Source organism: Pteronotus mesoamericanus, unplaced genomic scaffold, assembly GCF_021234165.1.
Source record: "Pteronotus mesoamericanus isolate MK-2021 breed Mesoamerican mustached bat unplaced genomic scaffold, CSHL_Meso_final contig_436, whole genome shotgun sequence".
Taxonomy (NCBI): Eukaryota; Metazoa; Chordata; class Mammalia; order Chiroptera; family Mormoopidae; genus Pteronotus; species Pteronotus mesoamericanus.
In genome coordinates this window covers 469,977-497,544 of record NW_026555164.1, presented here as the reverse complement: position 1 = coordinate 497,544, position 27,568 = coordinate 469,977, and the positions used below count along the sequence as shown (strand labels likewise).

The 27,568-nt window shown below is 70.4% G+C and overlaps 2 protein-coding genes across 5 annotated transcripts in view; both read right to left on the bottom strand.

Annotated features, from left to right (window-relative positions):
- KCNQ2 (potassium voltage-gated channel subfamily Q member 2) overlaps positions 1-5,434 on the bottom strand; it is a 36,925-nt gene extending 31,491 nt beyond the window's left edge. For all 4 annotated transcript variants that reach the window (XM_054577531.1, XM_054577530.1, XM_054577532.1 and 1 more), the window contains exon 1: positions 5,139-5,434. In XM_054577531.1, the coding sequence (XP_054433506.1) occupies positions 5,139-5,434 (296 nt within the window). The remainder of the gene's footprint in view (positions 1-5,138) is intronic.
- Positions 5,435-13,784: 8,350 nt separating this feature from the next.
- EEF1A2 (eukaryotic translation elongation factor 1 alpha 2) lies at positions 13,785-20,800 on the bottom strand. The gene is made up of 8 exons (XM_054577536.1): positions 20,657-20,800; positions 19,193-19,412; positions 17,342-17,521; positions 16,683-16,979; positions 16,099-16,249; positions 15,541-15,797; positions 14,628-14,862; positions 13,785-14,190 (listed from the first exon to the last, which is right to left on the bottom strand). Exons 2-8 carry the CDS (start codon positions 19,334-19,336, stop codon positions 14,063-14,065), a joined length of 1,392 nt encoding a protein of 463 aa, XP_054433511.1. The 5' UTR covers positions 19,337-19,412; positions 20,657-20,800; the 3' UTR covers positions 13,785-14,062.
- Positions 20,801-27,568: the final 6,768 nt, after the last annotated feature.

Sequence of the window (27,568 nt, the reverse complement as noted above, 5' to 3'; positions counted from 1 at the left end):
CCATTCATCGGGGCAGCAGCGCCGCCCGAGGGTGGGCTCGGCCTCGCGGCCCACGCGACCCGGTCAGCGCGCACTTCAGCCTCGCAGACGCAGCCAGCGTGGAAACCCGATGGCCCGGGGCCCCGTGGCGTTCCGGTACGGCCGGGGCTCACGGGCAGTGCTGATGGCGTTCCTCGAGCCAGACGGCCGCTGTCTCCACGCACGGAGGATCGGGAGGCCGGGTCGCCTGCCACGCAGCAGGACACGGGCACCTCCAGACACCTGGGCCGCGCGGAGCCCGAGTCTCCTCAGGAAGGCGGCCGGTCCCGCGTGCAAGCATCAGGCTTGCTTGGCTTGATGTCCAAGGTGTGGCCTCACATCTGAACCGCAGCCCCAAACCCCTTGCGAACAGCAGAACCAGCTCAAAGGGGTTTCATCCCGTGTCTAACGAGACCCAGAACCAAAGCTCACGAGTCACCCCGTGAACCCACAGCCGCTCCCCACACAGAACCGCAGGGCGAGGCCGGAGCCAGAGCCTGAAGCCGCACTGTCCCCAGCAAGGGGGTGGGGGCGGGCGCTGTCCAGGAAGGCCCGGTGCTGAAAGCCCTCAAATCTCGCGGAACCGGCTGTGACAGGGTTGAGCCCCCGTCTCCTGTCTCCTTGCCCAATGACCTCCCAATAAAAACCTTTTACTTTTTTCAAAAGCCGGTACTGTCCTGGGGTCTTGTACACACCTCGGGCCCAGGCCCTTCCTTGCTTGGCAGTGACACCCCCATCCAGGCCCAGGCAGCGGCCGATGGGACTGAGAACTGGCCCAGGCCAGGCTGGGGCGCCGGCGGCCGCGGACGCAGCCAGCACACGCCCACCGCGCAGGACGACGGCCTTCGTTCCACTGAGCGAGCCCCGGGGAAGGCGCCCACGGCCCCACAAGCTTTGTGAGCGTCACGCGCACAAGCACAGGGTGACTCACGGGACTGTGACCCCACGTCTCGGACAAGGGCACTCGGGGCCTGGGGCCCGGGAGCGTCTGTGGAGCCATGCCACGCGCGTGTGCCCTGGAACAGCCTCGCCAACGAGGGCAGCCCCCACGCCCGAGGCCGGGAGCACCCACACCTGCGGGCGGGGCCTGCGCTGCCGCCCTCCGAGTCTCCGGGGAGACCGGCTGAGGATCTGACTTGGACAGGTTCCCAATAACACCAAGATTTTCTCCACTCCGATGGGCGGGGCCGTTTGTGAAGCGCTGCGCTTCCTGCCACCGTGTCACCTGCGGAAGTGGGAGGTCTGTGGGACTCGCCCGCAGTGCGGGCACACTCGTGCGTTAACCTACGCTGTTGCCGCGGGTTGACTTCACGTTAAATTCCTGCGAACAAGAAGTCCTCCAGAGGGCGGAGGCCCCCCATGCGCCGGGCAGCCCGAGAGCCCGGGCTTCCCTGGAGGCCACGGTCTGCCAGCGGCACCTTCGCCTTTTCGGGAGTTTCCATAAGATTCTCCAACTCTTTGATGGATAGGCGGTTCCTCCCGGGACAGACGTGAAGAGAGTTGAGGACACAGCCCCCCACAGCACTGGTCCCGGGGTTGCCCGCACTGGCCCCTCGAACGCGGCCAGACCGAGGGGGCCGGGGGCCGACAGGCAGGACCCCAGACTGAGAACCAAGGCCCGCCTTCCGCCCACTCAGGGCCGGCAGGCGGGAGGGGCAAGGAGGTGACCCCACTGGGTCACCCAAGGCCCCACAGGGACTACACCCCGGCTCGGCCGGACACGCTAAGGGACGGGGCCCATGACGCAGGAGGACACCTGCCCAGCAGCCCGGCCTCAGGGGCTCCAGAGGCACATGCGGCCGCCGGCCGCGAGAGAGGGCTCAGGGCCCAGCCCGGGGGAGGCCCCCGCTGCCGGTCGGCACGTGCTCTTGCGCTGAGTCCTGGCCGCTCGGTGGCCCCCGGGTGCCCGGGAGGCCAGGCGGCCGGCACCCCCAGCACCCCTCTCGGAGGCAGGGCACCCTTCCAACTTGAGTCGGGCGACCTGGCACCCGCTCAGCCTTTGCCGGCCTCAGTTTACCCACAAGCGAAGGGGCCCCCAGGGACCCGCACACAGCAGGCGCATGGCGAGTGTGGCCCACGGGGCTCCTGTCACAGGGGGCGGGCCTCTCGAGGGGCCCCGCCCCCGACACCGTGGCCCCGTCCTGAGCAGATGCCCCTCCCACCCCTGCACGGTGGTTTGGGGCCTTTCCTGTGGCTCACGCCCCCGTGGAGGAAGCCCCACAAACACCAGACCCTGCACCGGAAAATCCTCGGCACAGAGATGCCCCCCGCAGGCACAGACCCGCCGCACCGCCACCCGCTCTGCCGGGGCAGGGTGGGCGTGGATGGAGGCAGCGGGTTCAGGGCTGCCTGCGGCCCAGAGGCGCCCCTTCCCGCCCCCCAGCCTGGGAAGCACCTGATGCGCCCAGACCTGGCTGGCCTGTCATTCAGAGCTGGGCCCGCTCCCCACCCGGCATGAGCCGGGGAAGGACCCTCCAGGGGCCTCAGGGCTGGGGGGGGGCGTTCCCAGCAGTTTCCAAAGGGCCGGCCCACACCTTGGGGTCTTGGACCCCTCCTGACACCTGCACCCAGCAGGCTCCAGCCTCCAGAAGAGCTTCTGCAAGGTGGGGGGTGCAGGGGGTGGCGGCCAGGGCCCTGTGCCCAGGGGGCGTCTGCAGAGAAACCCTTCCGCAGGGGTCGGCAGGAGGGGGCCCCAGGGGCCCAGGGGGACCCCTCCACCTTCCAGAAACCGGGCTGTGGGGACAAAGGGCAGAGAGAGGTGGCCCAGGAGGGCTCGGCGCTGTCCCAGGCCCCAGGACCGGCCCGCGGCCAGGCCTGCCAGCCCGGGGCTCCCCACCCCGCACCCTGGCTTCCCAGGCCCACAAGGCGCCAGGCCCAGAAGAGGAGCCTGAATGTCACTCAGTTAACGAACCCACAAGCCAGAGCAGGGGTCGGCGCGTCAGCCAGAGCTGGGCCAAGCGGGGGCGCAGGGCAGCCACGCCCTGGGGGCGGAGGCCTCCGGAGGAGGCTGGCACAGTGTCGGTGGAGGGTCCACGCCCGGGGACTGTGGCGGATGTGCCGGGCGGGACAGACATATGACCGTGGGCAGAGCCCACATGGTGCCACCCTGAGGGGCTCCCCCGCAGGCCCTGCCGCGCCCACTTCACTGACGGGAACACCGAGGCTGCAGCGCATCCCTCACTGGACTCAAGGGCCTCGCCCAGCAGCGGCGACCGACCCTCCTGCCTGGCCCTGGGCCGCCCTCCCTGAGTTGAGCCTCCTCACCGGTGAGCTGGGAGCCAGGGGGCTCAGGGAAGCCCATGCCCCGGCCAAGGGCTCGAGGAGCGGCCCCAGCCAGCGGCAGGGCAGAGCTGCCTCGGCAGTGAGGGCCGGTGCCCCCGAAGCCACCGCACGCAGGCGGTGGTCCGCCTGTCCTGGCGCAGGGTCCCCAGAAAAACAGACGACCTAGACCCCCCTGCCCCACACCAACACAGAGCCGGACCCAGGTTCCCCCCACGCCTGCCTCTGGTGTGAACACTGCAGCTCGCAAGGGGCAGCTGGCACCACGGGCCGGTCACTTCAGGCCCTAGCAACGAAGGGCCACACGGGACCAGGGACGGGGCCACGCAGAGGGGACCTCCGTGCCCAGCCGCCGGGCTGCGGGGTGGGCTGCTGTGCAGCGGAGGTCCCTGCGGGCCAGGACCTGCATGGCCGGAGCCAGTCCCACTGGGAGCCCCCCAGCCCCGGCCGGGAGGGGAGGGGTGCCGTGGGAGGGTCACTGGGGAGGGGACACAGGGCTCCTCCAGGGGTAGGCGGCACCTCTGAGCTCACCCGCCTGGGAGAGGCTGAGCCGGAGGCGCCGCAGGGGCCCGCGGGGGCTGACACTCACCGGGCCGGGGAGCCCCTGCCCTTGGGACTCCGGGTTGGCCACCGCGGCCCCGGGGACGGGGGCCGTGCTTAGGGTGTCCCCAGGGACGCGGCACCCCCAGGACTCCCCGTCCGCGGGCCGCCTGGCCTTTCCCTCTGAGGGCCGTCGTGCCCACCCACAGAGGGTCCGTCCGGGGCACACGCGGGTCCTCGGGCAGGTCGCGGGCACACTCACGGGGACACACCCCCTCGCCCCAGGGGGGCACGAGGTCAGGTGGGGACCGCTTCCCAGCATCCACCCCTCGCTCCCGTCCCAAAATGCCTTCACACAACAAAATGGCCGAGCTGGCCCGGCCGGGCGGGATGGGAGAGGGCGCCTGCGGCTCAGGGGCCGGGCGCGGCGACCCCACGGCCGCACACGCTGACTTGCACCGGCGTCACCCCCCGAAGGCCCGGTGGGCACCACGCCGGCCGGGGCGGGCCCTGCCCCGGGAGCCGGAGCTCCCTGAACGCCAGGCGGGGGGACTCGCAGCCTCTCTGGGAGCCGGGCGGGCAGGCCCAGGCAGCGGCGCCCCTCCCCCTGGGTGCCCACTCTGCCCAGGAGGGTCCGCAGCCCGAACGAGGAGGGGGCAGCAGCAGCTGCAGAGGGGGGCCAGGGCTGCGTGGGGGCGGGGGAGGGGAGTGAGGGGTGCGCCGGAGGGCAGGGGAGGGGCGGGGCAGCGCGGCGGGACCGGAGTCACCTGCCCTGCGCTTGGGGCTGTGGGCGGGGGGCAAGGCGAGCACCCTTCCGCGTTCCAGGAAGGCGGACGCCCGCCCCAGATGAAGTGAGCGGCTTCGGGGGCTGGAAAGGGTAAGCCAGCCCTTCCCCCACCCTAGACTTCTTTGGGGGGTTCCAGTCCAGGGGGACCCCCAGGAGTCCAGATGCAGCGGCAGGACGGCAGCGCCGCCCTCCCTCCCCGCTGGCCCTTTGTTCCGCGCCGTGGCCGCGAGGAGGGGCCCCCCCGGGCGGGGGGCGGCCAGGGCTCCACACACCCCGTCCTATGCTGCGGGGGAGGGGCTGATGCAACCGGGCCAGGCCGCGGGGCGGCGGGGGGGGGCAGGGGACGGGCGCCCCCACCCGACCTGAACCCCGCACCCCAAACTCCTTCCGGCCTGAGCCCTCCAATCTGCGCCCTTCGCTCTGCCCCGGCGCCGCGGCATGCGGGATCAGGCTCCGAGCGCGGGGGGCGCGGGGGGCGCGGGGGGCGCGGGGGGCGCGGGGCGCGGGCACTCACACGTAGGCGTGGTAGATGAAGGCCCAGCCGCGCGGCCGCTCCAGCACGTTGTAGAGGAAATTCTGCAGCTTGCGGTAGAAGGCGTTGCGCTTCGGGGGCTTCCCGGCACCCGCGCCGCCCGCGCGCGGCTTGCTGAGGATGCTGCCGCGCTTGGGGGCCTCGGAGCCGGCGATGAGCAGCGCGCCGTCCCGGGTGGAGTCGGGCGCGCCGGGGTCCAGCCCCACGAAGCCCACCTTGAGCTTCTTCTCCCCGCTCGGGCCGGGGTACACGCCGCCGTTGCGCGACTTCTGCACCATGGTGCCGGCGGCGCGGGCGCGGGCGCGGGCTCAGCGGGGGCGGCGCGGAGGGGGCGGCGCGGGCCCGAGCCCAGGCCCTCGGCCCGAGAGCCGCATGGCCGAGGCGGTAGCGGCGGCTCCGCGCTCCTGCCGTCCCGGGTCTCGCGCAGGGACGCGGCGGCCACCTCGCCCCGCCCGCCGCCTCGCCCCGCCCCCCGTTAACCCCTGCGACGCCGCGCCGGCCGTGCGCGAGCCGGGAGGGGCGGGAAGCGAGCGGGGCTGGGCCGGCGGAGCCAGGCTTCGCTGTCACCGGGCGGACGGACTCCTTCCCGCTGCCCGACCGCCTGCGCCCTGACGAGGGAACCGGCCCCTAGGTCGCCTCTGCGGTGGGCAGGACCTGGCCAGCGCACGCCCGAGCGGCCAGACTGGCCACTTCCCGCGGGGCGGGGAGGAAGCAGCCCTTCCAGGCTCGGGCTTGGCGGGCCCAGCCCCTGTGGAGCTTCTGCGCTGGGACTGTGGGGGAGGGGGGCGGGGGACCCTGCCGGAGCTGCACCCCATGCTGCCCCTTGGGTGCAGGGAGGCGTCTGGGAGGAATCCCTAAGAGGTGGCCTGACCTGGGCCCAGAGGAGGGGTCCCAGAAGAAGAGGCAGGGGGAGCCCCGGCCGCCTCCGCCGCTGCAGGCAGGGGGGCCCAGCGGTCAGCGCTGGGGCCTGAGGGACTGGCCCCCGGAAGCCTGCGTTTTGTCTGCAGACTTTGTCTGAGGCCAGCGGGGATGCTGGTGCACCGGCCAGGACCGAGCAGGTCAGGCTCTGGACGCAGGCAGAAGGCTGCCCCTTTGCGGGGGAGCGGCGGTGCCCAGGCGGGGGGCCAGGGGTGTCCTGGACGGTCCCTCTGGGACCTGCGGCTGGGAGGCCAGAGGGGCTATTCCCAGCCCAGGGGCACTTGACGTGGGCAGTGCCCTGGCAGGGCCTCTCCTGCCCCCCCGACCCGGGATGGAGGTGCCTCCCCTGGCCACATCCAGCCTCCCGCCACGTCCGCCCAGCGCCCTCGGGTCACCCAGGGAAAGGCCCTTCAGCAGCCGGCGCTGTCTTCCCTGGTCACTCGGCCCGTCAGCCAGCCCCGGCCCTGCCCTGTGCTCTCCAAAGCGAGTAGCCGTGTGGCCTGTTCTGTTGTAATTCAGCAGAAAACGTGATGGCTGATGCGGGCACGGGGCCGACGTGTGAGCCTTTCCGAGCGCTGGGGGCAGACCACGGCTCACGCCACACACACGCCTGCGCCCGCGGGCAGGCCCCGGCCGCACTCCTGACCCCACCCCCACCCCGGTCCTCACTGACCATGCTCTGCGCCCCTGCTACGCGCGGGCCCAGGAAGGAGCTCCGGCCCGGCCCGGGCAGGCGGGGGCCCAGGTGGCACAAGGAAAGAAGGGACACCCTGCATTCCCCGCACAGCCGGACCCTCAGGGGTGGCATCTGGTGACCCTTGCCCTTGGGGGGACCGGATAAAGTGTCCGTGACTCAGACAGGCTCCAGGAGGGCGGGCAGCCCGCGCCTGCTAAGGGGAGCCCCGCCTCTGGCTCTCCGTGGACGTGAGAGTGCGGGGCCCAGGAAGGACAGGGGCGCCCCAGGAGGGGCGTGCGGAGAGGGAGGCCCCTCTGGCCAGGAGACCAGCAGCCGGGGCGGCAGGGAACCTGCTGGGCCCTCTGCTCTCTCGTCCACAAAGGCGCTCGGCAGGTTCTGGAAGGCGCACCCTCCAGCGAGGTTCACACATCAGCTTCCCCTGGTACGACGTCCTTTCGCGAGCCGGCTCCTCGGTCATTTATGTCCTCGACCTGGTGTCACATACACACGCACCCCTGCCCCCCCCCCGGCGGAACAACTTGTGAACACGCTCCGTTGGGGTGAGGTCAACGCAAGCAACAAGAATGCCGCTTATTTAAAAATAGACGGGAAAGCTTTCAGGCTCGAGCCATCTTTGCCAAGACAGCAGTGAGGCACCGGGGAGCAGTGGAAAAATTCAGCCGCACAGAGCGCCCAGCTCCAGCCTGGGCGGGCCGGCGGCCAGCGGGGCCGCCACCAGGCCGGGCGCTGCCCTGTCAGCACTTCTGGCCGCACGCTGACCCCCGGCCCCGGCCCCGTCACTGGACACAGGGAGCAGCCAGCACAGGCTGGTGAGCGAGGTGACGAGACCCTCTCCAACGCCCGCCCGCGCCGGGGTCTCAGGATTCCCGCCCTGCGCCCCTCCCCTCGCGGGCCTGCTCCCTGCCTCTGTGGGCCTCCGGCCTTGTCACTGTCCTGCACGCCGAGCCTCACACAGACAGGGCCCATGCTGGGAGGTCAGCAGATGTCACAGCCGCTGGTGGCAGGAGCCAGACCCCTGGGGGCCCCGCAGTGTGAGCCTCCCCGAGGCCGCGTGGGTCGGACACCTGCCCCTCCCCACCCTGGGGCGCCTGGCTCTGCTCTCTCGGCCCTAACATGGGCCAGGGCGGGGGCACGAGTCGGCACAGCCGCGGGGTCAGGCCGGTCCCCTGGTGACGTGGAGATGCACCGGCTCTGACGGCCTGCGTGCCAGGCCCTTTGGGACGGCCCCGGTCTGCTCTGGGGCCGTGGCAGGCCCTCCAGGTGCCCCCCTACGCTGGAGCTTGCGGGGCCGGGGCGGGGGCGGGGGGGGCGGCCTGAAAAACCTCCGTGTTTCGCCAGCACCACCCCCTCTGCCCAGCGGAAAGGCAGTGCGCTCCTCCCCAGCACCCCAGCCCCCCACGCCTGCCACGGCTGCCGGCAGAAAACAGATGATCCCGGCCGAGGCCTGGAGGGAAGGCTCCGCCAGCCCGGAAAACGGACTTAATTTGGGGAAGCGAGAAAGGACAGGTTCTCCATCACTTGGCCTGGGCCCGAGCCCTGCTGGCCTCGCGCTGTGCGTGGGGCCACAGGATGCCATGCAGGAGGCAGGCCCGGCCCCGCCGCCCGCGCCCGGCAGTTTCTGGTCATCAGGAGGAGGCTGGGTGGCATTTGCCCAGCTCACCGGGGGCAGGAAGTGAGGGAAAGTCGTAACGCGAGACAGCATTGATTTTTTAAGCTCCCAACAAGCATCCCAGCTAATGGCACCCGGGAGCTGCCTGGTGCCGTTGGTTCCGCAGTGACACCCTGCCACCGGGAGGCCTCGGCGCCTGGGACGGGGGGCAGGCCGGGCAGCCGGGGCAGCCTGGACACCCAGGCGGGAGGGAGTCGGCCTGGAGGCTCTGGGGCCGCGAGGGGACCCCCGCCGCGAGGCCCTGTGCACACCCCAGTTCGCGGGGTGCGGGGAAGACTGTGCGTTCTGTCATTTCCAGCCGCACGCCCCCCTCCCCACACCAGTGGGCCACAGGAGACTCGGTGACGATTGTCCCTGTTCTGTGGCAGACACGCCCTGAGCAACCGATGGCCCCACGGCGCGGGGATGCGCGGGTCGGCCGGGGTCTCGGCTTGCCGGGCACCCACGGCCTCGGGGTGCTGTCCACACACGTTCCTCACCACTGACTCTTCGCGGCGGGGTCTGCCCCACCTGCCGCCCACCCCCCGAGGCCCCACGCGGCAGCAGCAAAAACCTGCAGGAGCCTGGAGCAGGCACAGGGGCCTGGCACCACCCACCCCTCCTCAGGAGCGCTGCTCCCTCCCTTGGCGCCGGGAGGCCCCTGCGCATCTTCTGGGGGGGGGGGGCCTTCCCTGAAGCGGACCCCCTGCCGCTCCCTCGGCTCCGGTGTCTCACCGCAGCCTGAGGCTGCCTTATGTATGTGCTTGCCTCCCGCTGGCCGCCCTCCGCACTGGACGGGGAGCTCGCCGAGGAGGGCCGTGCTGACCCCTGCACACGCCCTCCCCCCAGATACACACCCGCGCCCCACGCGTGCGCCCCCAGCCCCGCTCTTCGACGTCCCCCGAAGGAGTGAGCAGCCACCCTGTTCTCAGACGGGCGTCGCTCGGAGCCGCCAGACAGGATGTGCACTCCGTGCCCCCGGGGGCGCGTGCGGCTCGGGGCTGCCGGGGGACTCTGGGAGGAAAGACGTGGGCGACTGCAGCTCCGCGCCGTGGAGACGGGCTCGCTGCCAGCGGCGGGTCCGCCGCCCTGCCGCACGCGCGTTGCCGGCATCTGGACGCTGGCTGCCTGCCCGCCCAGGCTCCCTCGAGCGCCTTGCGGGCTTGGCCAGATGTCCAGTAGCTTGGGACAGAGCTGTCCAGCCTCAGCCAGGGCCCGTGGGCTCTCGGAGTGCCCGCTCCCACACACCCCTGCCCCAGGACAAGGTAGCCACGTGAAGCCAGAACAGGGGACAGGAAGACTGGGCTCTCTGGCCAGCAAACCAGGGCAGGTCAGCCCAGGCTCCGGCAGGAGGGCCGCCCACGGCACGCTGGGGGCAGCGCGGAGCTGGCTGCAGAGCGTGACCGTGGCGCCCTGGGGGCTCTCCCAGCCCTGCGACCTTGAGCAGGTCATGGCACCCTGCAGGGCAGCCAAACGCCCTGGCGGTAAGGACACAGATTGGAGGCTGGGGAGTGGCAGCTGGGTGCCCGGCAACCACAGGTCCCGGCCCAGAAACACCTCCTTCCCTGGTCACCTCTCACTGGCGCTCAGGTTGTCACCGAAGGGGATCGTTTCTCCCTGCCCAGCCTCCGGCCAGGCCCAGACCCCCAGCGCCGCGTCGACCTGACGTGGGGCGGGTGGCGGTCACGGCTCTTCCGGCGCCTCCTCCCTCCCTCCCTGGTCCACCCGCAGCTCCCAGCCAGACAGTCCAGCTGCCTGGACAGCGCCCCGGCTGTGGCTGAGGGACGGGGGCAGCTGCCCAGCGCTGCCTGGTCCAGCCGCCTACGGCGCCTCCCGGGGGCTCGGCCTGGACCCCAGGCTGCCAGCCAGCAGGCAGGCAGAGCCCAGACTCAAGCGCACATTCATACACAGAGCATACACGCATGCTCTCTCTCACATGCACACACAGGGATACAAACCCATGTGCCTATGTGCGTGCGCACCTGTGAACACGCGTGCGCACCCGTGCACACGCTTGCTGCCCCGGCTCCCGAGGGCTCTGGACACTCTTCTCCCCACCCCACACCCCGGCCACACTCACCCAGGGACCCATGGCCTAGGTTGGGCTCACACACCTGTCCGCCGGCCACCCACCGTCCCAGTCGGAGACACACGAGGGCCCCCAGCCAGAGACGGACCCACAGGGACGGTCACTCCCCGGTGACAGATCCGGGGTCTGAAGCCACTATTAGGACACCAGACAGTCACTGCCAGGGCCACTCTCCAGCCTGGGGGACACAGGACGGAGGGGGATCGGTATGGGCCAGCTCAGCGGGACCCCACAGCCACAGCGGCTCACGAACTTCTCAGAGGCTCCCGAAGTGCAGCCTGAAGCTGCCAGAGGGGTCCCGGTGGCTCCTGCCCTAAATGATCCACCAGAGAGCGGAGGGCGGGAGCCTTGCCCGCGGCTGGCCCTGGGAGCTCTGCCACGCCCTGGGGCACGCTGTCCCGGCTGTAATGGCCCCCTCACGTGCCCCCTGCCCTGTCCAGCTGCCCCTGGGCTCCCGAAGCTGAGGCCCCAGCTCCCTCCGCGCCCGAGTCTGCGCCTGTGCCTCACCCCACAGCGGCCGCCGCCAGAGGCACTGCCCCCAGCAGCACCTGACCTCAGTGGCCACCCACCCTCCCCCAGCCCGTCCGGGGTCCTCTGCTCCGTCCTCGTGTGGCAGGTGGAGCCGGGCTCGGGCGCTGCTGCCCAGAGAACTGGGTTTTTTGCGATGACAGAGCTGGTGCTTCTTTCCTGTTCTGTCCTGTGCAGCGGAGTTTTCCTGCCCTTTTTTTTTTTAATTTTTTATTTATTTATTTTTAGAGCGAGGAGAAGGGATGGGGAAAGAGAGGGAGAGAAACATCCGTGTGTGGCTGCCTCTCGCGTGTCCCCCACGGGGGACCTGGCCCCCAACCTAGGCCTGTGCCCTGACTGGGAATCGAACCGGCAACTCCTCGGTTCGCAGGCCGGCGCCCAGTCCACCGAGCGGCACCGGCCCGGGCTGCCTGCGTGTTTTCAACGTCTCTGTTTTCGTCTCCAGTAGCTGAGCGTCCACACCTGCGGCCTCGGTGACGTCCGCCGCTGTGAGGGCCAGAGCGCGACGCGGGGGCCCTGCCCGCACCCCCACCGCCTCCCCTCCTGACAGGCGGGCACGTCTCACGCCCACTTTGTGTCCCGCGCCCCAGCTGTGGCCCAGACCCACCGTCCGCCGGCAGCTGTTCTCCCTGAGCGCGCGCAGGAACAGCGGGGGACAGGACCGCTCACCCGCAGCGCGCAGTGAGCTGGCGGCAGGGGAGCTCCCGCGCCAAGGTCATCCGAGAATCCTGGGAGAGGTGCCTGCGTGTGCTGCCCCCGCGTGGACGCCGGGCGCCACTGCAGCACGCCCGCCCGGCCCAAGTCCCATTTCCCCCCTCCGCGCGGCACTGTCCCCCTTCTTCCCCACGCGTGGGCCCCACCCCGAGCTGGGCACCGGGGGTGCTGCGCGGCCCAGAACCCTGCCCGGCTTCAGGCTTGTGGGCTTGGACCCGCTTGGACCCGCCTGCCTCACGCCAGCCCATCGGGGGTGCCCAAGGCACGGAGACCCCCCCCCAGGAGGCCCCCTGCCACCACGGAGACGCAGATGGGAACGGGGACATGCCCCCACGCCTGTCCCCACACGCCCCTGGGGGCCCACGAGCCTGGGAGAGCTGTGTCCCATCCCAAACACGGCCGCCTGGAGGGCAGGCCTCTGCCATGCGGACAGGCTGGTATCGTGATGCCTTCGGCGTCTGGGCGACCGGGGGGTTCCAGAGGGGACCAGTGACCGGGCTGGGAGGGCGAGGGTCCCTCGGGGGCCCCGCGGGGGGGCTTCATCCCATCCCGGGGGGGCTGGTTTTCACTATCACCCTGTCTCAGGTGGCCAAGTTCCTTCAGTTTGACCCCAGTGCTAACTGGGCCAAGTGTGGAAGACAAGTTCCTGGCGGTCACACCGGGTCCCCTCCATGACGGTGGCTGTGGGGGGGGCCCAGGACAGGCCCGGGCTCGGGGCAGTGGCGGGAGGTGCCGCGGTCCCTCAGAGGGGGCGCCACACACACAGAGCAGCTTGAAGTCCAGGCGAGCAGCAAACGGTTGGTCCGCGTAAGTGCTGCCCGGAACAGATTTGTATCAGAAGCTGTCCCGCTTATCTGAAACCCGGATCCGCTGCGTGTCCGGCGTCTGTCTCTGCCGACTCCACCCCGCGGGGCCTCTGCGGTCCGCCCAGAGCCTCCCCAGGCCGCGGCCCCCCGCGCCCCCGGACCCGGCTCCTCGGGCCACTCTCCCTTCACACCGCTTCCAGGGGCCCAGCCCCCCGTGGGACTCGGGGGGAGACGGCGGCAGCCCCCAGAGGGCACCTCCAAACCCCGTATCCACCCCCGGGGTCGTGGGCTGGCTACGCCCCCAGAGATCCCAGGCTTCACCCAGGGCCTGTGTGGCCAGAAAGGGTTTTGTAGAAATGATTAAGTGAGGGGCCTTCAGATGAAATCACCCTGGATTGTCCAGGTGGGCACAGAGGGGACCGTGGGGCCCGAGGGGCAGAGACTGCAGTGACGTAGCCACAGCCAAGGGGCCAGCGGCGCGGAGGGGCCTCTGCCCTCGGGCCCGCCCACGCCTTGACCTCGCCCCGGGGACTCTGGGTTGGCACTGAGGCCCTTCCTGCCACCTTAGGCTGCCAGCCGAGGCCGTTTGTGGCCGGAGACACGCGTGCGGGGGCGGGGGGACCGCGCTGGGCCTGGACCCTGCGCCCGGCCGGGGGCTCACCCCACCCTCAGCTGCGCGTGCGGCCGCGCGGGCAGGTGGGGGGCTGCTTCCTGTGGCAGGGCGGGCTGAGCAGGGGGGCACCCTGCCGTCCCCACGCTCGCTGACCAAGGTCAGGGCTGCACCTGGGGTTTCTGGGTGAGCCGGGGGTGGGGAGGAACGCGGCAGAGGTGGGGGTGCCCCCAGTAACCGGCGGGGGAGGGGAGCCAGGAGGCTGGGAGCGGATGTGTGTGTGTGTTAAAGTGAGAGAGAGAGAGAATTACTCGTGGGGGAGGGACCCGCAGCTCCCATCAGCTTCTCAGAGACCCCCAGACATCCCCCTCCCCCACTGCCTGCAGATCCCAAGGGACCGAGTCTTTGTCCGGGATGCAAACCCGACAGGCGGGGCCTGGGACCCGGCCTCCTGGGCTGGGACACTCGCTGCAGCCGGGCCCCACTGCCCGCCGTGGGCAGCGTGGGAGGGCGGACGCCGCGGGGCACCTGGCAGGAAGGGGCGTGCGGAGCGTGCGGGTCCCCCGCCCCCTGCCAGGCGCACAGCCCCCATCCCGCCAGCAGCAGGCGCACACGCTCTGGGGTCGCTCAGTTTATTGGTAAAACGGGCACTGAGCGTGGCGGAGGCTGGAGGCGGAAGCCAGGGCGGCGGGGGCGCTTTTCCTTTTGAAGAACTTCCACTGGACCTTGATGGCGAGCATCCAGTCGCGGACCGAGAGCCTCTGACAAGCGGAGGTGCAGACATGCTCCGGGCGGGGGGGCGGGGCGCCGGGGCCGGGGCGGGGCCGGGAGCGGGGCCGGGGCTGGGGACGGGGCGCGGCGCCGCCGGGCAGGGTCGCGCCGCGGGCGCCCGCGCTTCACTTGCCCGCCTTCTGCGCCTTCTGCGCGGACTTGGTGACTTTGCCGGCGCCGCCGCTCTTCTTCTCCACGTTCTTGATGACGCCCACAGCCACCGTCTGCCGCATGTCACGCACGGCGAAGCGGCCTGAGGGGAGGAGCATGAGTAGGCGGGGCTCCCAGGCCCCGCCCCGGGATGCAATGCGCGTGCGCACTGGCGCTTGCAGCATCCCCCCTGGTCCCTAGTCCCTGGGCTCACGGGCCAAGGAACTCGCGCTGGGCGCTCAGCCCAGCATAAGTCATTGGGTTACCCTATGGGATCTGCGCGGCAGCCCGCTGGGGGCAGGCGGTCAGCCTGAATTCCACTGCTAGACTAGCCACCGGCCTTGGGTGAGTCGCTTAAGGACCTTCGTCTGCAGAGGGGGACACCATCCTAGGCCTGCCTGGTGGAGCCCCCTGAGACGAGGCTGTGGGTCTCCTGCTAAGCGCTAAGCGCAGCAGAAAACTAAAGGCCCCTCCCCGACCGTGGTGCCCTCTGCCGGGGTCAGCCGCCCGCGGGCTGGGCCTCTCTCACACCCCACTCACCGAGAGGCGGGTACTGGGAGAAGCTCTCCACACACATGGGCTTCCCTGGGACCATCTCCACGATGGCCGCGTCACCCGACTTCAGGGACTTGGGGTTGTCCTCCAGCTTCTTGCCGGAGCGCCGGTCTATCTTCTCCTTCAGCTCAGCAAACTTGCAGGCAATGTGGGCTGTGTGGCAGTCGATGACCGGCGAGTAGCCGGCGCTGATCTGCCCAGGGTGATTCAGAATGATGACCTGCGGGCAGAGGGACACGCGGACATCTGGCAGGTGGGCACCAAGGCGGGGAGGGGCCACAGCCCGCCAGGCAGGTCCCCGGACCCGGAGTGCTGACCGTGGAGGCAGGTCCAGCTATGAGACACCCCCACCCCAGACCTGGACCCTGGGGCCTCACTGTTCATTTGAAATAAACAGATAAACAAACCACAAGAGACAATCAACAGACAGGCGCGCGGTTTGAAAGGGCCACTGCACTGTCAGCCCAGGCCAGAACCAAGGCAGGCGGGTGACAAAACTGGACCTCCATTTTTTGACTTCAATTACCTAGCTGCAAAGCCAATATTTAAAATTACTCTCATGTGAGGAGGCGGGCAAAGAATGCAGTGAAAATGCAGAGAATGGAAGAATTACGACGACATCGCCAGCAATAAGTCGATAACAGCATTTTCAAGACCCAGGTGGGACTCAGGGGGACCCTGAGCAGCAGGCCGGGCCCGCCCCATGTCCACCCTTCCCGGGGGCCCTCAGCCCTGCGTCCCCCCTCCAGGCCTCCGGGACGCACGTGTGGAGAGGGGTCTGTGTTCTCCCTGGTGCCAGGGGGGTCCGGCACTCAGCTGGCTCCAGGCAGCCGCCAACGTCACGGCCCATTACAATGCCATCAGGAACGTGCCCCGCGGCCACCGCACGGCCACCCACCTGGGAGGTGAACTGGGCGGCCTCCTGGGGGGGGTCGGACTTGCTGTCCCCACACACGTTGCCCCGGCGGATGTCCTTGACGGACACGTTCTTCACGTTGAAGCCGACGTTGTCGCCGGGCAAGGCCTCGCTCAGCGCCTCGTGGTGCATCTCCACCGACTTCACCTCGGTGGTGATGTTCACAGGCGCGAAGGTCACCACCATGCCAGGCCGCAGGATGCCCGTCTCCACGCGGCCCACAGGCACGGTGCCAATGCCTAGGCCCGGAGGAAGCGGGCGGTGAGGGGCGGGGGGCCGGGGGGGCCCTTAGTCCTCCTTGGCAGGCATGGGGCACGGCCGCGTGGGGGGAGGGAGGGAGGGAGCGGACAGGGAAGCCCCAGGTGGGGTGCGCCCGTGAGAGGCTGGCACAGGCTCCCCCGGCCCCACAGAAAAGGCAGGGACTGGACAAGAGAGGTCCCAGAACCTCTCAGGTGGGGACCACAGTCCAGAGGGCCACCTGGACCCCCAGGCGGCAGCTGTTCCCAGGGGCGGCCCTGGCGGCCCCGCGCCCTCACTCACCGCCGATCTTGTATACGTCCTGCAGGGGCAGCCTCAGGGGCTTGTCCGTGGGGCGCGTGGGGGGCAGGATCGTGTCCAGGGCCTCCAGCAGGGACACTCCGCTGGCGTTCCCCTCCTTACGCTCCACTTTCCAGCCCTTGAACCAGGGCATCTGGGCAGGAGGAACCGGTGCCCATAGCGACAGCCTGCCCGGCCCTGCCCCGCCCCGCAGCCCCCTCCGGGCGTCCTGGGGCCGGTGGCTGACCCGAGGGGGCTCCACTGAGACCCTGAACCACCAGCCCCCGCCCAGCTCCCATCCACACCGTCAGAGACACACTGAGCAGGGAGACACACGGGAGCGGAGCCACCCCCTCGGCCCAGACAAGATGAAAGGCGATCTGGCCGGGCCGGGAAGTCCAGCCCCACCTGAGAGACCGCTGTGCCACGTGTCTCCTGGCGCAGCCAACATGCCGCTACCCAGCGCCTCCCCCTTCGGCACCCCCGGCACCGCCCCCCCTTCAGGGAGGCTGGGGGCAGGGCCCCTGGCCCGCGCCCCTCCCCGACCGGCCGGCCGGAGATGCGCCCGCGCCCCGGCAGGCACTCACGTTGGGCGAGGGCTCCAGCATGTTGTCGCCGTGCCAGCCCGAGATGGGCACGAAGGGCACGGTGGCCGGGTTGTAGCCGATCTTCTTGATGTAGGCGCTGACCTCCTTGACGATCTCGTCGTAGCGCTTCTCGCTGTAGGCGGGCTCCGTGGAGTCCATCTTGTTGACCCCCACGATGAGCTGCTTCACGCCCAGCGTGTAGGCCAGCAGCGCGTGCTCCCGGGTCTGCCCATTCTTGGAGATGCCCGCCTCGAACTCGCCCACGCCCGCCGCCACGATCAGCACAGCGCAGTCCGCCTGCCCGCGGGGCCGTGCAGTGAGCCCGGCCCTTGCCAGGCGCTGGGGCCCGGGGACCTCAGCCCGAGGGGCGGGCGCGGCTCCTCCACCTGTCTGTCTGTCTGTCTGCCTGTCCCCATCCCAGCCCCTGCTTTGTCTGCCTGCAAAGGTGGCCCAGTCAGTGGCTGGCTGTCCTCCCAGGCGCCCTCGCTGGCTGACATGCTGGGGCACGTGACTGGCAACCCTGGGCAACTGTGCGCCCGGTGGGGCACGTGGTGGCAGAGGTGAGGGCCCCGCACGAGGACAAGGAAGCCGAGGGGACCCGCCTGCCCCCCTCCCGTGCCTCCAGGCGCCCCGCCTCCCAGGCCCCCGGGGCCGCCCACCTGGGACGTGCCGGTGATCATGTTCTTGATGAAGTCGCGGTGGCCCGGGGCGTCGATGATGGTGATGTAGTACTTGGTGGTCTCGAACTTCCAGAGGGAGATGTCGATGGTGATGCCGCGCTCCCGCTCGGCCTTCAGCTTGTCCAGCACCCAGGCGTACTTGAAGGAGCCCTTCCCCATCTGGAGGCGGGGGGCGTGGCTCAGGGCGGGACCCACGACCGGCTGGCCAGGCCAGCAGGCCCCCGGGGCCGCGGGAGCAGCGTGTCACAGAAGAGAAGCAGGAAGCGGGCCCCAGCCCCTCTCGCTCCCCTCTGGGGCCCTGGGTCTGTGGAACCAGGGAACCGGGCGCGAGGACCTCTGAGGGACAGCCAGACCTCCCCGCTGCCCTGCCCAGGCCGGCCCATCCGGGGTCTCTGGTCCAGCCTCCGCCGGCCTCAGTGGCTGCAACTCAAGCTTCCACCAGTAGATGGCGCAAGGGCCTGGGGCCCGCTCCTGGCGAGCCGCCGCCGCCAAACCCCTCCCCTGGCTGGGGGGCTCCCTTTTATCTGAAGCAGGGCCGCCCCCCCAGGTCCCTGCCTCATCCAGAAGCCGATAACACCACTGAGTTCCAGGCTGTCAAACCAAAAAACCCTCTGTGGTTTCTTTTTAATGGGGGGAAAAAAGAAAGAAAGAAAGAAAGAAAGAAGGAGGACGCGGTCGCAGGCAAGGGCCTGGCTTTCGGGCTCCCCCCACAGCCAGCCAGGCCCCGGCGGCCCCGAGGCTCCTCCTCCCCTTCCTGGCCCCACCTGTGCAGGGGAAGCCAGGCGGCTGCTCCCTGCGAACACCTGTGTTGGGCGTTCAGCGCGAGCCCCGCGCCCGGGCCAGGCTGCCGTTGGGACAGCAGTTCCTGTCACTGCCTGGCTGGACGCACCGCCCAGCCCGGGACGCACGCGGGTGGGCCCTGCCCTCCCGGGGGGCTGCCCCGCCACGAGGGGCCGCCCAGGCAGGGCACAGGGGACCTGGACCAGAGGCCCCGCATGAACCGTCAGCACCCCCGCCCCCAGCTCCAGGCCCACAGTGGGGAGGGACCCAGCTTCGGGGGCGCAGGCAAGGGAGGGAGGTAGCTCAGGGCACCCCCGCCCCACCCCGAGGCCAGACACTGTCCCTCCGGGGCCCTGGCCCCAGCTCCAGCCACTCCGTCATCCCGGCAGACGGGGGCTTCTCGCAGAGCTCGGGTGGGGGTCAGGGGTGCAGAGGGCAGGCGCACTCCATGGCCACTTCCCCCCCCCCCAGTGGCCAAAGAGCAGCTTCAGGAGCCAGGGAGCCATCCCACGCCCCCCCCAGGTGCCACGAGGGAGGAGCAGCCGCCCCAGCCCGCACGAGAAGAGGGAGCTGACGGGCCACATGCCCATCAATCCGCTATTAATAGCCACCCTGAGTCCTGGCCCAGCCCTGGAACGAGGCAGGGCAGTGCCACCTCGGGCCGGCCCTGGGCCTCAGCGCTGGGGACACGGGAGCCCGGCCCTGGGGGCGCAGAAGGTAGGCTCCGGGGCGCTGGAGACCCCGGCGGCGCCGTGTCCCGCGGCCCGGGGGCAGGGCGACACGCAGCCCCCAGACCCCCCCACCCCGGGCCAAGCCCAGCAGGCCGCCTGCCCCGCCCCAGGCACACCTCGGGGGTGGGCAGCCGCCCGCTGCCCTCACAGCGCTCCCGCCCGGGGCCTCGGGGCTCACGCCCGCTGGCCCGGCAGGGGATAAGCCAAGCCACATGGAGGGGGAGGCCAGCCCAGCCTCTGAGGGGAAACCCACCCTTGTGTCTGTCCTGGCACCTCGCACGGGGGAGGCAGAGGCGAGAGCCCCAGCCCCCCGACTCACCTCGGCCGCCTCCTTCTCAAACTTCTCGATGGTCCTCTTGTCGATGCCCCCGCACTTGTAGATGAGGTGGCCGGTGGTGGTGGACTTGCCCGAGTCCACGTGGCCGATGACCACGATGTTGATGTGGGTCTTCTCCTTACCCATCGTGCCCGGGGTGGGGTGAGGGGGCCGCACGACCTGGGGTGTTCTGACTCGGGGCGGGGGGTGCTGCGCAGCGTGTCTGTGGGGTCACGGGGTAGGGGGACAGGTGACAGAGAGCCTCAGAGCGAAGCCCAGCAAAGGCACAGCCCTGCCCACTGCCCGAGTCCCCCAGGCCAAGCCGAGTGCCCCCGTTTGGGAGGGAGGGAAGAGCCCCCCAGCCTGTGCCCGACCGGCTGGGCCAGGCAGCAACCCCGAACGGCCAGGCCCACAGAGCCCCCGCCACCCGTGGAAGGGCTGAACCCTCACGCGGGGACACGAAGAAACACAGACTGGGCAGCCCCGTGAGCTGTCAGCAGCCCCCTGGCGAGTCGCCCGGCCCGGCGCCCCGCGCCCGAAGCTGCCCCCGCCTCGCCCGCCCCCACCACAGAGCTGCCGGGGGGGGGGGTCAGAGCTCCCCACGCCCCCCCACGCCCCTCCTCGGGCAGGGACGGCGCCATCTTCCTCTCTTGGCAGGCCCCAGGGGACACAGGCTGGCCCAGAGCTCGGGCGGGGTGGTGTGGGGCCCAGATCCGGGGCCCGGGGCAGCCGGGCCGCCCTCCCCCCCCCCCCCCCCGTCTGGGCCGCGGGCGGACAGCAGGGCGCGGAGGTGGGGGTCCCTGCTCTGTCCATGGGAGGGAGAATATGGCCCCCAGGCAAGCTCAGCAGCAGCCCTCAGCCGGGCGGGGGGGGGCACCCCCCTCCCTTTCCCTCGGTCAGGGCCCAGAGTCACAGCCCCTGCCCCATCCTGGAGGTCACCGCGGAGCCTGGGCAGCCCAAAGGGACCGGCGTCTGGGGGAGGGAGGGCAAGCCCCAGCGAGAGCGCGGGGATGCGGCCGCCGGGTGGACTCTGCAGGGGCGGGGGAAGGGGGCTGCTGACCAGAGCCCCAGGTCGCCCTGCCTCCCCCCACTCCCGCATCCCGGCCGCGCACCCCTCCCCCCAGGCCCGACCCTCACAAGCCCGCAGCACCGACGACCCTGCCCCAAGCCCGTAGGGCCGCGGGCGGCCCCAAGGTCACGGCAGCGCCCAGGAGACCGGCCGCTGCCGCCGCGTAAACAAACGCCACCGAGGAGCGCCCACCCCACCCCGGCTGCCCGTGGGGACCGAGCCGCGGTGGCGGGGCCGGGCGCACGGGGTGGGCGGCCGGTGCCCGCGGCGAGCAGCGCAGCTTCTTCCCCGGGCGCGGGGCCCGGCGCCTCTCTGCCCCCAGGGCCGGTCCCCGGGCGGGGGACCCTCAGCGGGGCGCGGGGGGCGGGGGCGGGGACTCGGGGACCGAGCGTCCTTACCCGGAGCCGAGGTCTCAGCCAGAGGGGCTGGCGGCGCCGGCGCGACGGTTTTATCTCTGCAGGAGGGGTCCACCTATTGACGGAGCGGGCGCAGTGCACTGCGCCCCTGCAGTACGGCAATGCGGTACCGGCGGGCGGGGCGGGGCGCGCGCGGGCAGAGACGCAGGGGACGGGGACCGCGGGCGGCGGGCGCGCGCGGGCGCGGCGCGGACGCGGGAGCGGGATGCGGCGAGCGAGCTACAAAGGCGCGGGGACGAGACGCGCCTGTGGGGAGCGCAGGGAAAAACAGGCGGAGGCGGCCGGGGGCGGAGAGCGGGGGGGGGGGGGGGCGGGGCAGGGAGCGGGAGCGCGGGAGGGGCCGGGATGGAGAGGAGCGCCAGGAGAGACACGCAGCTGGAGACAGAGGACAGATAAAGACGCCAGGTTCAGGCACAGCCAGAGAGGGAGGTGGAGGGAGGACAAGGCAGAAAGACACTTCAATCCTAAAAGGAGGTTCCCAGGGATGGCGGTGCCTGCAGGGACAGAGGGGCAGGGATGCTGGGCAGAGAAGCAGGTCGCCCCCGGGGTTGGGGGACAGCCTGAGGTGGGGGTCCGGGCAGCTGGCATGGCCTGCGTTTCCCAGGGTCAGGCTGAGCCCTGCGTGCTTGGTGCCTGTTCTGAGGCGTCTCCCAGATGCGCCCGGGGAGCAGGCCCTCCTGGCGGGACCCTGGGGATCTCCTTGTTGGCAGGCGCCCGACCCACCCGCCCGCCACATGGCTCAGCCCAGCGGGCCCCCAAAGCCAGGCTTGTCCCCAGTGGGCCCCCTGGTGTGGCCCGGGAACGGTGGCCTCCAGGGTCCCCTCAGCTGGGCCAGGTGCTCTGAGGTTCCACCAGCGGATCCACTCAGACCACCCTCCTTCTGAGGCACCTGGAGAGAACATTCTCCGCCCTGGGCCCCTCTCTGTGTGGGGACCCTCGAAGCGTGTCCCCAGAACGCTGCCCACCGGTATCTCAAAGGCCTGCTCTGGTGTTTGCCCTCGGACAAGGCTCACCAGGGGCGCAGAGTTCGTCGACACAGCCATCGCCCCCCGGAGGGCCGGGCTGTGGCCCCTTGACCCCCCTCGTTTCCGGGGTCAGAGGGCCAAGCCACAGGCGGCCGCCTCCTGAGGGAAGTGGAGGATCCCGAAGGCCCTGGGAAGACAAGGGTAGTGGCCAAAATGGGTTTCACGGAGGGGAATGGGGCACCCCCGTGTCCTGTGGAGACCCTGGGCCTTCTGGGACCTGTGTCCTGTCAGGCGCTCGTTGCCTGTCGTCCCAGAACTCCGCGGCCGGCCCCGCCCATCCGGGCCTGGAGGACCCGCCGGCCATCCTCGTCTCTGTACCACCAGGTCCGGGAGGATGCGGGGCAGCGCTTCAAGACACGTGTGCTGAGTGGGTGGGAGCGGAGGCCCAGGCCCCACGCCTGCCGCTGATGGGGTGCCGTGGGGGCCCCCCGAGGGTCAGGCAGGAAAAGGGGGCCACGCAGCCCTCCCAGGCCTGTGGGGAGGTCTCTCAGGGCAGCTGGGGCCCACCCCGGGCCGGCCCACCGGCCAGGCAGATGACCCGGCACTTTCTGTGCTGCTGATACCGCCGCACGGGAGCCAGGAATTAAAAATAAACGCCTGGCAAGAGAGTGAGACCCGCCCCACCCCTCCCAGCCGGTCGCTATATTTAATGTGTTCCCCTCTGCCTGAAGGTTACTCCGGATTTGGGAGACGCTGGGGTTGGCCAAGGCTGGGATGGGCCAGACAGGGCAGGGGGCCGGGGTCCCTGGGGCGGCCTCCCCGGCTTCCCCCGAGAGGCCCCCAGCACCCAGGACCCGAGGCCGCCTGCAACCTCGGGGGGTATTTATCGGACACCCTGGCACCAGGGCTGCGCCCCGCCCCCCACGCGGCCACCCGACCCTCCTGGGCTCCCCGCAGCTGTTGGCAGCGGGAGCCAAGTGGCCCTGGCGTCCCTGCGGGGGCTGGCCCGTGTGAGAGGCCACGCTGCCTGGAGCAGTGGCCGCTGCTGGTGGGAGGCAGTGACCTCCCAGGGGCTTGCGCGCTGACCCCAGGGACGTGTGTCCGGCCGTGTCCTCAGAGGGCCCCCTCTCACGCCCCCACGGCCCCCGGGCGGCCCTGCGGGGCCCTGGAAACCAGGCGCCTCGCCGTCTGGAGATGCTCAGGCCGCAGAGGGTGACGCCAGGCGAGCTGGGTGCTCCGTTCCAGCACTGGGACAGTGCCCGGCGCCGTGGAACTGCTGGGCAGCTGCGAGCCATCAGGCGGGGCTGCCGAGCACGAGAGACCGCTGGGTGGAATGGGCTAAATGATCTCTCACTACTGAATGGCACGGAATAACGGCCATTCAGCGACGCTACGCGCGACGTGACCTACTAAACGGCCAGTCACCAAGCCTTGCAGGTTCACCCGGTGCCGGGCGGGGCTGCCCGGGGCCGGTGGACGGAGAGCCAGCTGGGCACAGACAGCGCCCAAGGTCACGGAGCCAGGAGGGCAGAATTTGCGGTCAGCGTGGGAAGCCTGAGCCAGAAGCCTGCCCAGGCCCCACCTGGGCTGCCCGCCCCCATATCCCGCTAGTCCCACTCAGAGCCCCGGGTCACAGTGGTCCCCGCGTAGCAGCCGAGGGTGGGGGGCGGCTTTAGTTGGGGCCGCCTTCCCGAGGAGCAGGGGAAAGGGGTGCAGGCGCCGCCCCCTTTCTTGGCCCCCAGGCCCGCTCTGTGAGCAGGTTGGGGGGACACGCGCGGCCCCAGCCTGGGAAAGAAGATCCTGCCGAAAGGAACGGCCCTCAAGCTGTCGGCCCTGGAAATAAACCCGCCTCCTATTGGCTGCCGGTGACGTCACTGCTGGTTAAGAATAACCTGCGGATGCACGAAAACCACCTGTGCCCGCGCCGCCGGCCTGCGGGGGCCCGGCCGCCCAGAGGACGGCCCCGGGGGCGGAGCCTCGGTGGGGCGGGGCTGAACGGCCTCAGGGTGTCGAGGGCTGACCTCGGCCCTGGCCTCGGACACGGGCTGCCCTCTGACCTCAGGGCACCGGTGTGCACCGTCGGGCATCTGCAGAGCCGGCGTGTCTCCCCGCCCGCCTGCGCAGCAGGGCCCTCGGGGGCAAGCTCCCGCTACCTAGCTCTCTGGACCCAGCACCCAGGAAACTGAGCTGCCTGCGAGGTGCAATTCAATGGCCTCCACGGTACACAGGAGCTCTTGGCTATGGAGCGTCCCCCAGAAAAGCAAGGTCAAGGCCCCTGAATCAGAGAGCGGAGAAGGAAGGTGGGCGGCACGGGCGTGGGGGGCAGGCTAGGCACCTGCACGCCAGCCAGGCCCCCAGGTCCCGCCAGCCCGTGGAGGGGGAGTCGGGTGATTTACAGAACGACCCAGGCGCCCAAACACCCCTCGCCGCCACGCCCTGTGCCGCGCAGGGGGCCTGAGGCCGCCAGGGAAGCGCAGAGACGGGCGCAGCTCCTCAGGGTGCGGAGGGCGCGCGGCCGCCCCCCCCCCCGGGGCCGCTGTCTGGGGCCCGGTACCTGCGGCGGCGCGGCAGGGGCCGTTGCCATGGTGACGGCGCAGCAGCTCCGCAGGCCCCGCCCCCCGGCGCTCCCGCCCCAGGGGCTGGGGTGGCACCTGCGTGCGGCGGACGCCCACACCAGCGCCGGGGCTCAGCGCCGCCCAGGCCCAGCGCCGCCTGCTGCCGGGGCGGGCGGCCGCCGGTCTCCCGGCTGCGCGCTGGGGGGACAGGCAGGGGCCGCCCCTGCGGTGGGCGCCAGGACCGAGCGGGGGCAGTGCCGCGTGCGGCGGCTTCTCCTTCCCCGGCGAGGTCGGGTCCCCTGGGGCGCTGACCCAGAGCAGAGCTGCCCTTCGGGACCCTGCCCCGAGTGGCCGACGGGAGGCCACCGTGCTCGGCCAGCCCAACCTCAGGTGCAAGGGGGCGTCTCTGGGCAGAACGGCTCTGGGGACCGGGCGCTCATCAGCAACTGGGAGCCGCGCTCTCAGCTCCTGGCACCGCGCGGTCGACCGCTGGAGCAGGGAGCCGGCCCGACCCAGGCGGCTGGGCCTTGGTGAGGGGCGCCCTGGGCCCTGAGGGAGACCTTGTCCTCAAACCCCGAGTCGCAACACATTGCTTACTACTCTTTAACCAGCTATATTCTCAGACTTCAGAAAAGCTTTAGTTATCATAGTTCATTTGTTCCTCTTTCCACCAATTAATTTTGGGATCTGCTCGCCTGCATCTTCAAAGCACTTCCTGGGACGTTTCCTGGAGTGGCCCACCCGCAGGGCCCTGGCATCCCGTCTGCGCTGGTCTCCGTGCGCCCGGGTCGTCTTGGATTTCTTCCGTCAGCGTTTCATTTTTGGCACACGAGTTCCATCCCCGTTTGCTTGGGTTCATACCTAAGTGTTTTGTGGGCAGAGAGTAGCTGTTATAAACGGCATTTTTAAACACGTCTGCTTCTACGAGTCCATGGCTAGTCTGCAGGGCTTTGGCTGGCGCGTGTGTGGGGGCCTCGCGTCTTGCTGCCATTCTTCTGGGGGGGCTGGGACGCCAGGCCACCATGCTGCCCGTGAGCAGGGCAGCCTCGCCTGGCCGGGTCCAGGGCAGGACTCGGTCCTTCTCCACCCTGGGTGGTGCTGGCCGCGCCTGCGCAAGGTGCTCTGGGATGCTCTCCGTGAGGCTGAAGACGTCCTTTCTACCCCACGGCCGCGACTCGCCATACCCACTGTCCGCCACTCGCAGCCGCTCGTGGGTGGGTTCCTGCTGCGGCTGCTTCCGAGCCCCCTTGGGGTGCCCAGCACCCGGGCACCTCCCCGCTGGCGCCAGGGAGCGCGCTTCCCCGCCTTCCCCGCCAGCCGAGGGACGCCTGGTGTTTTATGCCGAGGACCGTTGCACTTCATCCTGAAATTTAGTTTTCCTGATGAATCAACACTTTTTGCCTTGTTTTGCGCCTTGGGCTGAATTCCAGAGCGCCAGTGGCTGCATCTGATGGTTTTCCGGTGCCAGCATCTGCGTTTGGGAAGAGAGGGCCTGCCACCCGCCTCGGCCGTTCATGCTGAGAACCTGCGATGCCCCCCTGACGTAACTCACCCCTCACCACACACGTCCCTGCCGAGTCCCCGGTGTGGCCGACTCCGCCCGGGCCACGGGGCCCAGAGCAGGCGCAGTACCCCTTCCTGGCGACTGTGTTCCAGCAAGTCAACAGGTGGTGTTGTCTCCAGTTGACCTGCTGTAAACGACTGCATCTAATTTCCACTGTGCACCTACTAAGTGCTACGTGCTAGCCTAAGCGTTTACACGGCGCCTCTTCACCTCAACGTAGCCTTGTGCGTCTGGCCCTCCCCGCCTTACAGACCAGGCAACCGGAGGGCAGCAGCTGTGGCTGCTGCTGCCCCAGGACCTCCCCGCATAGTAGGCACTTATTAGCTTTATTCAGGAGTGGCGTTTTCTTCCGCAAATGGTGGCATTACCTCCAGTGGCTCCAGCTTGTGCGTGAGAGCCAGTGGCTACCACCGGGGGCAGGTCTTCCGACTGCAACCTAAGGGCTGAGGCTGCCGCACTCCTGGAGTGGAGCCCCGTTCTCCCTTCTTGGGGAGCCGGCCGAGGGGCCCGGGGAGCTTCGGCAGAATCTCACCTTCTCCCCAAATACCAGTGGCCGGAGCAACGGTATGTAACTGACAGGGCGGGTACCGCAGCAGCTCCAGCTCCCCGGCGAGAGCCGCCACTGAGGGCCTGGGGCCTCCGCGCCCACTGCTTCCCTCTCTGGTTCCATCTTCCCAGGACCCCCCCCCCCCGCGGAAGGCGCTGCCACACACCCCCCTTGGGGTCCTGGTTTCCTAGCCTGATAAGTGAGAACCTGGACTGAGGTCCAGGAAGCTGGAAGGGCTCCGGAGGGCGCTGAAGACGTGGAGAGCCAGGCAGGGGGTGTGGAATCTTCAGGGCAGCATCCCCTCTGGGCTCCGGGACCCTGCCAACCGTGGGGGAAGCACACTGCCCAGCCAACCAGGGCCCAGCGCGCAGAGCCCACGTTCTGGAGCTGCTGACGCCCCCTCCCTGCAGGGGAAGTTGGGGCGTCTGCCCGGTGAGGCAGCCTCGGGTGGAGGGCCTGCTTTCCACATCCCAAAGGAAGTCCTCCTCCTGATTGCCAAGCCGCGGTGTGGCAAGGGCCCCCCCGCACCGTGGAGTTGCCCAAAAAAGGGGTCGGGTGAGTCCGGCTGCTGGAGAAACCCCCGAACAGCAGCTCTCCACCCTCCGACTCAAGTAAACCCCCCTGCGAGGGCCCCGCCCACCACACCCACCCTGGCCTTGCAAGCAGCTGTAGGCCAGCTGGAGCTGAGGAACTGGACTGGCGTCCAGAGCGACCAGGGCTGCGAAGGGGACCCGGTGGCTTTCGCTAGCCGTCAAGCCTTGGAAGGGCCACGAGGCGCGGCTGGCGCGCTCGGGGCGCAGAGCATCCCCTGGGCACCGCGAGCGCCCGCGTCTGGTGGGAGGGCGGGCGGACTCCCGTGCGGGGTGTGAGCGAGAGTCGCGGCCCAGGACGGGCCCGGCGCAGGCGGGGCTGCGGGGCTCAGCCCAGCGCAGTGACCCGCAACCGACACGGACAGGAAGGGCAGGGGGTACTGTCCAACGACCCCGCCGCCTCCACGGGCGCGCAGGTGGCGACAGGCGGGACCAGCGCGGGTCTGAGCGGACGGCGCGCTGGGGAAGAGGAGGCCGGCCCTGCTCTGGGACCAGCGGAGGGCCACGTAACCGCTACGGCTCCAAGCCAGGCCGGCCGCGCTCCCCGGGCCACCCCAGGTCAGGTGGTCGCAGCCGGGCTGAACTTCCGCCCCAGCTGGCGAGCCGGACGGGCCGAGGGGCCTCCGGCCAGGGGGCGGGGCCGAGCGCCAGCCGCCCGTGACGCCAGCGCAGC

Coding starts and splice junctions, on each gene's coding strand:
- EEF1A2 (XM_054577536.1), bottom strand. CDS start 19,336: ATGGGTAAGGAGAAGACCCACATCAACATCGTGGTCATCGGCCACGTG. Junction 15,798..16,098: donor GGACGTATACAAGATCGGCG/GTGAGTGAGGGC, acceptor CTCCGGGCCTAG/GCATTGGCACCGTGCCTGTG. Junction 14,191..14,627: donor CTCCCAGTACCCGCCTCTCG/GTGAGTGGGGTG, acceptor TCCTCCCCTCAG/GCCGCTTCGCCGTGCGTGAC.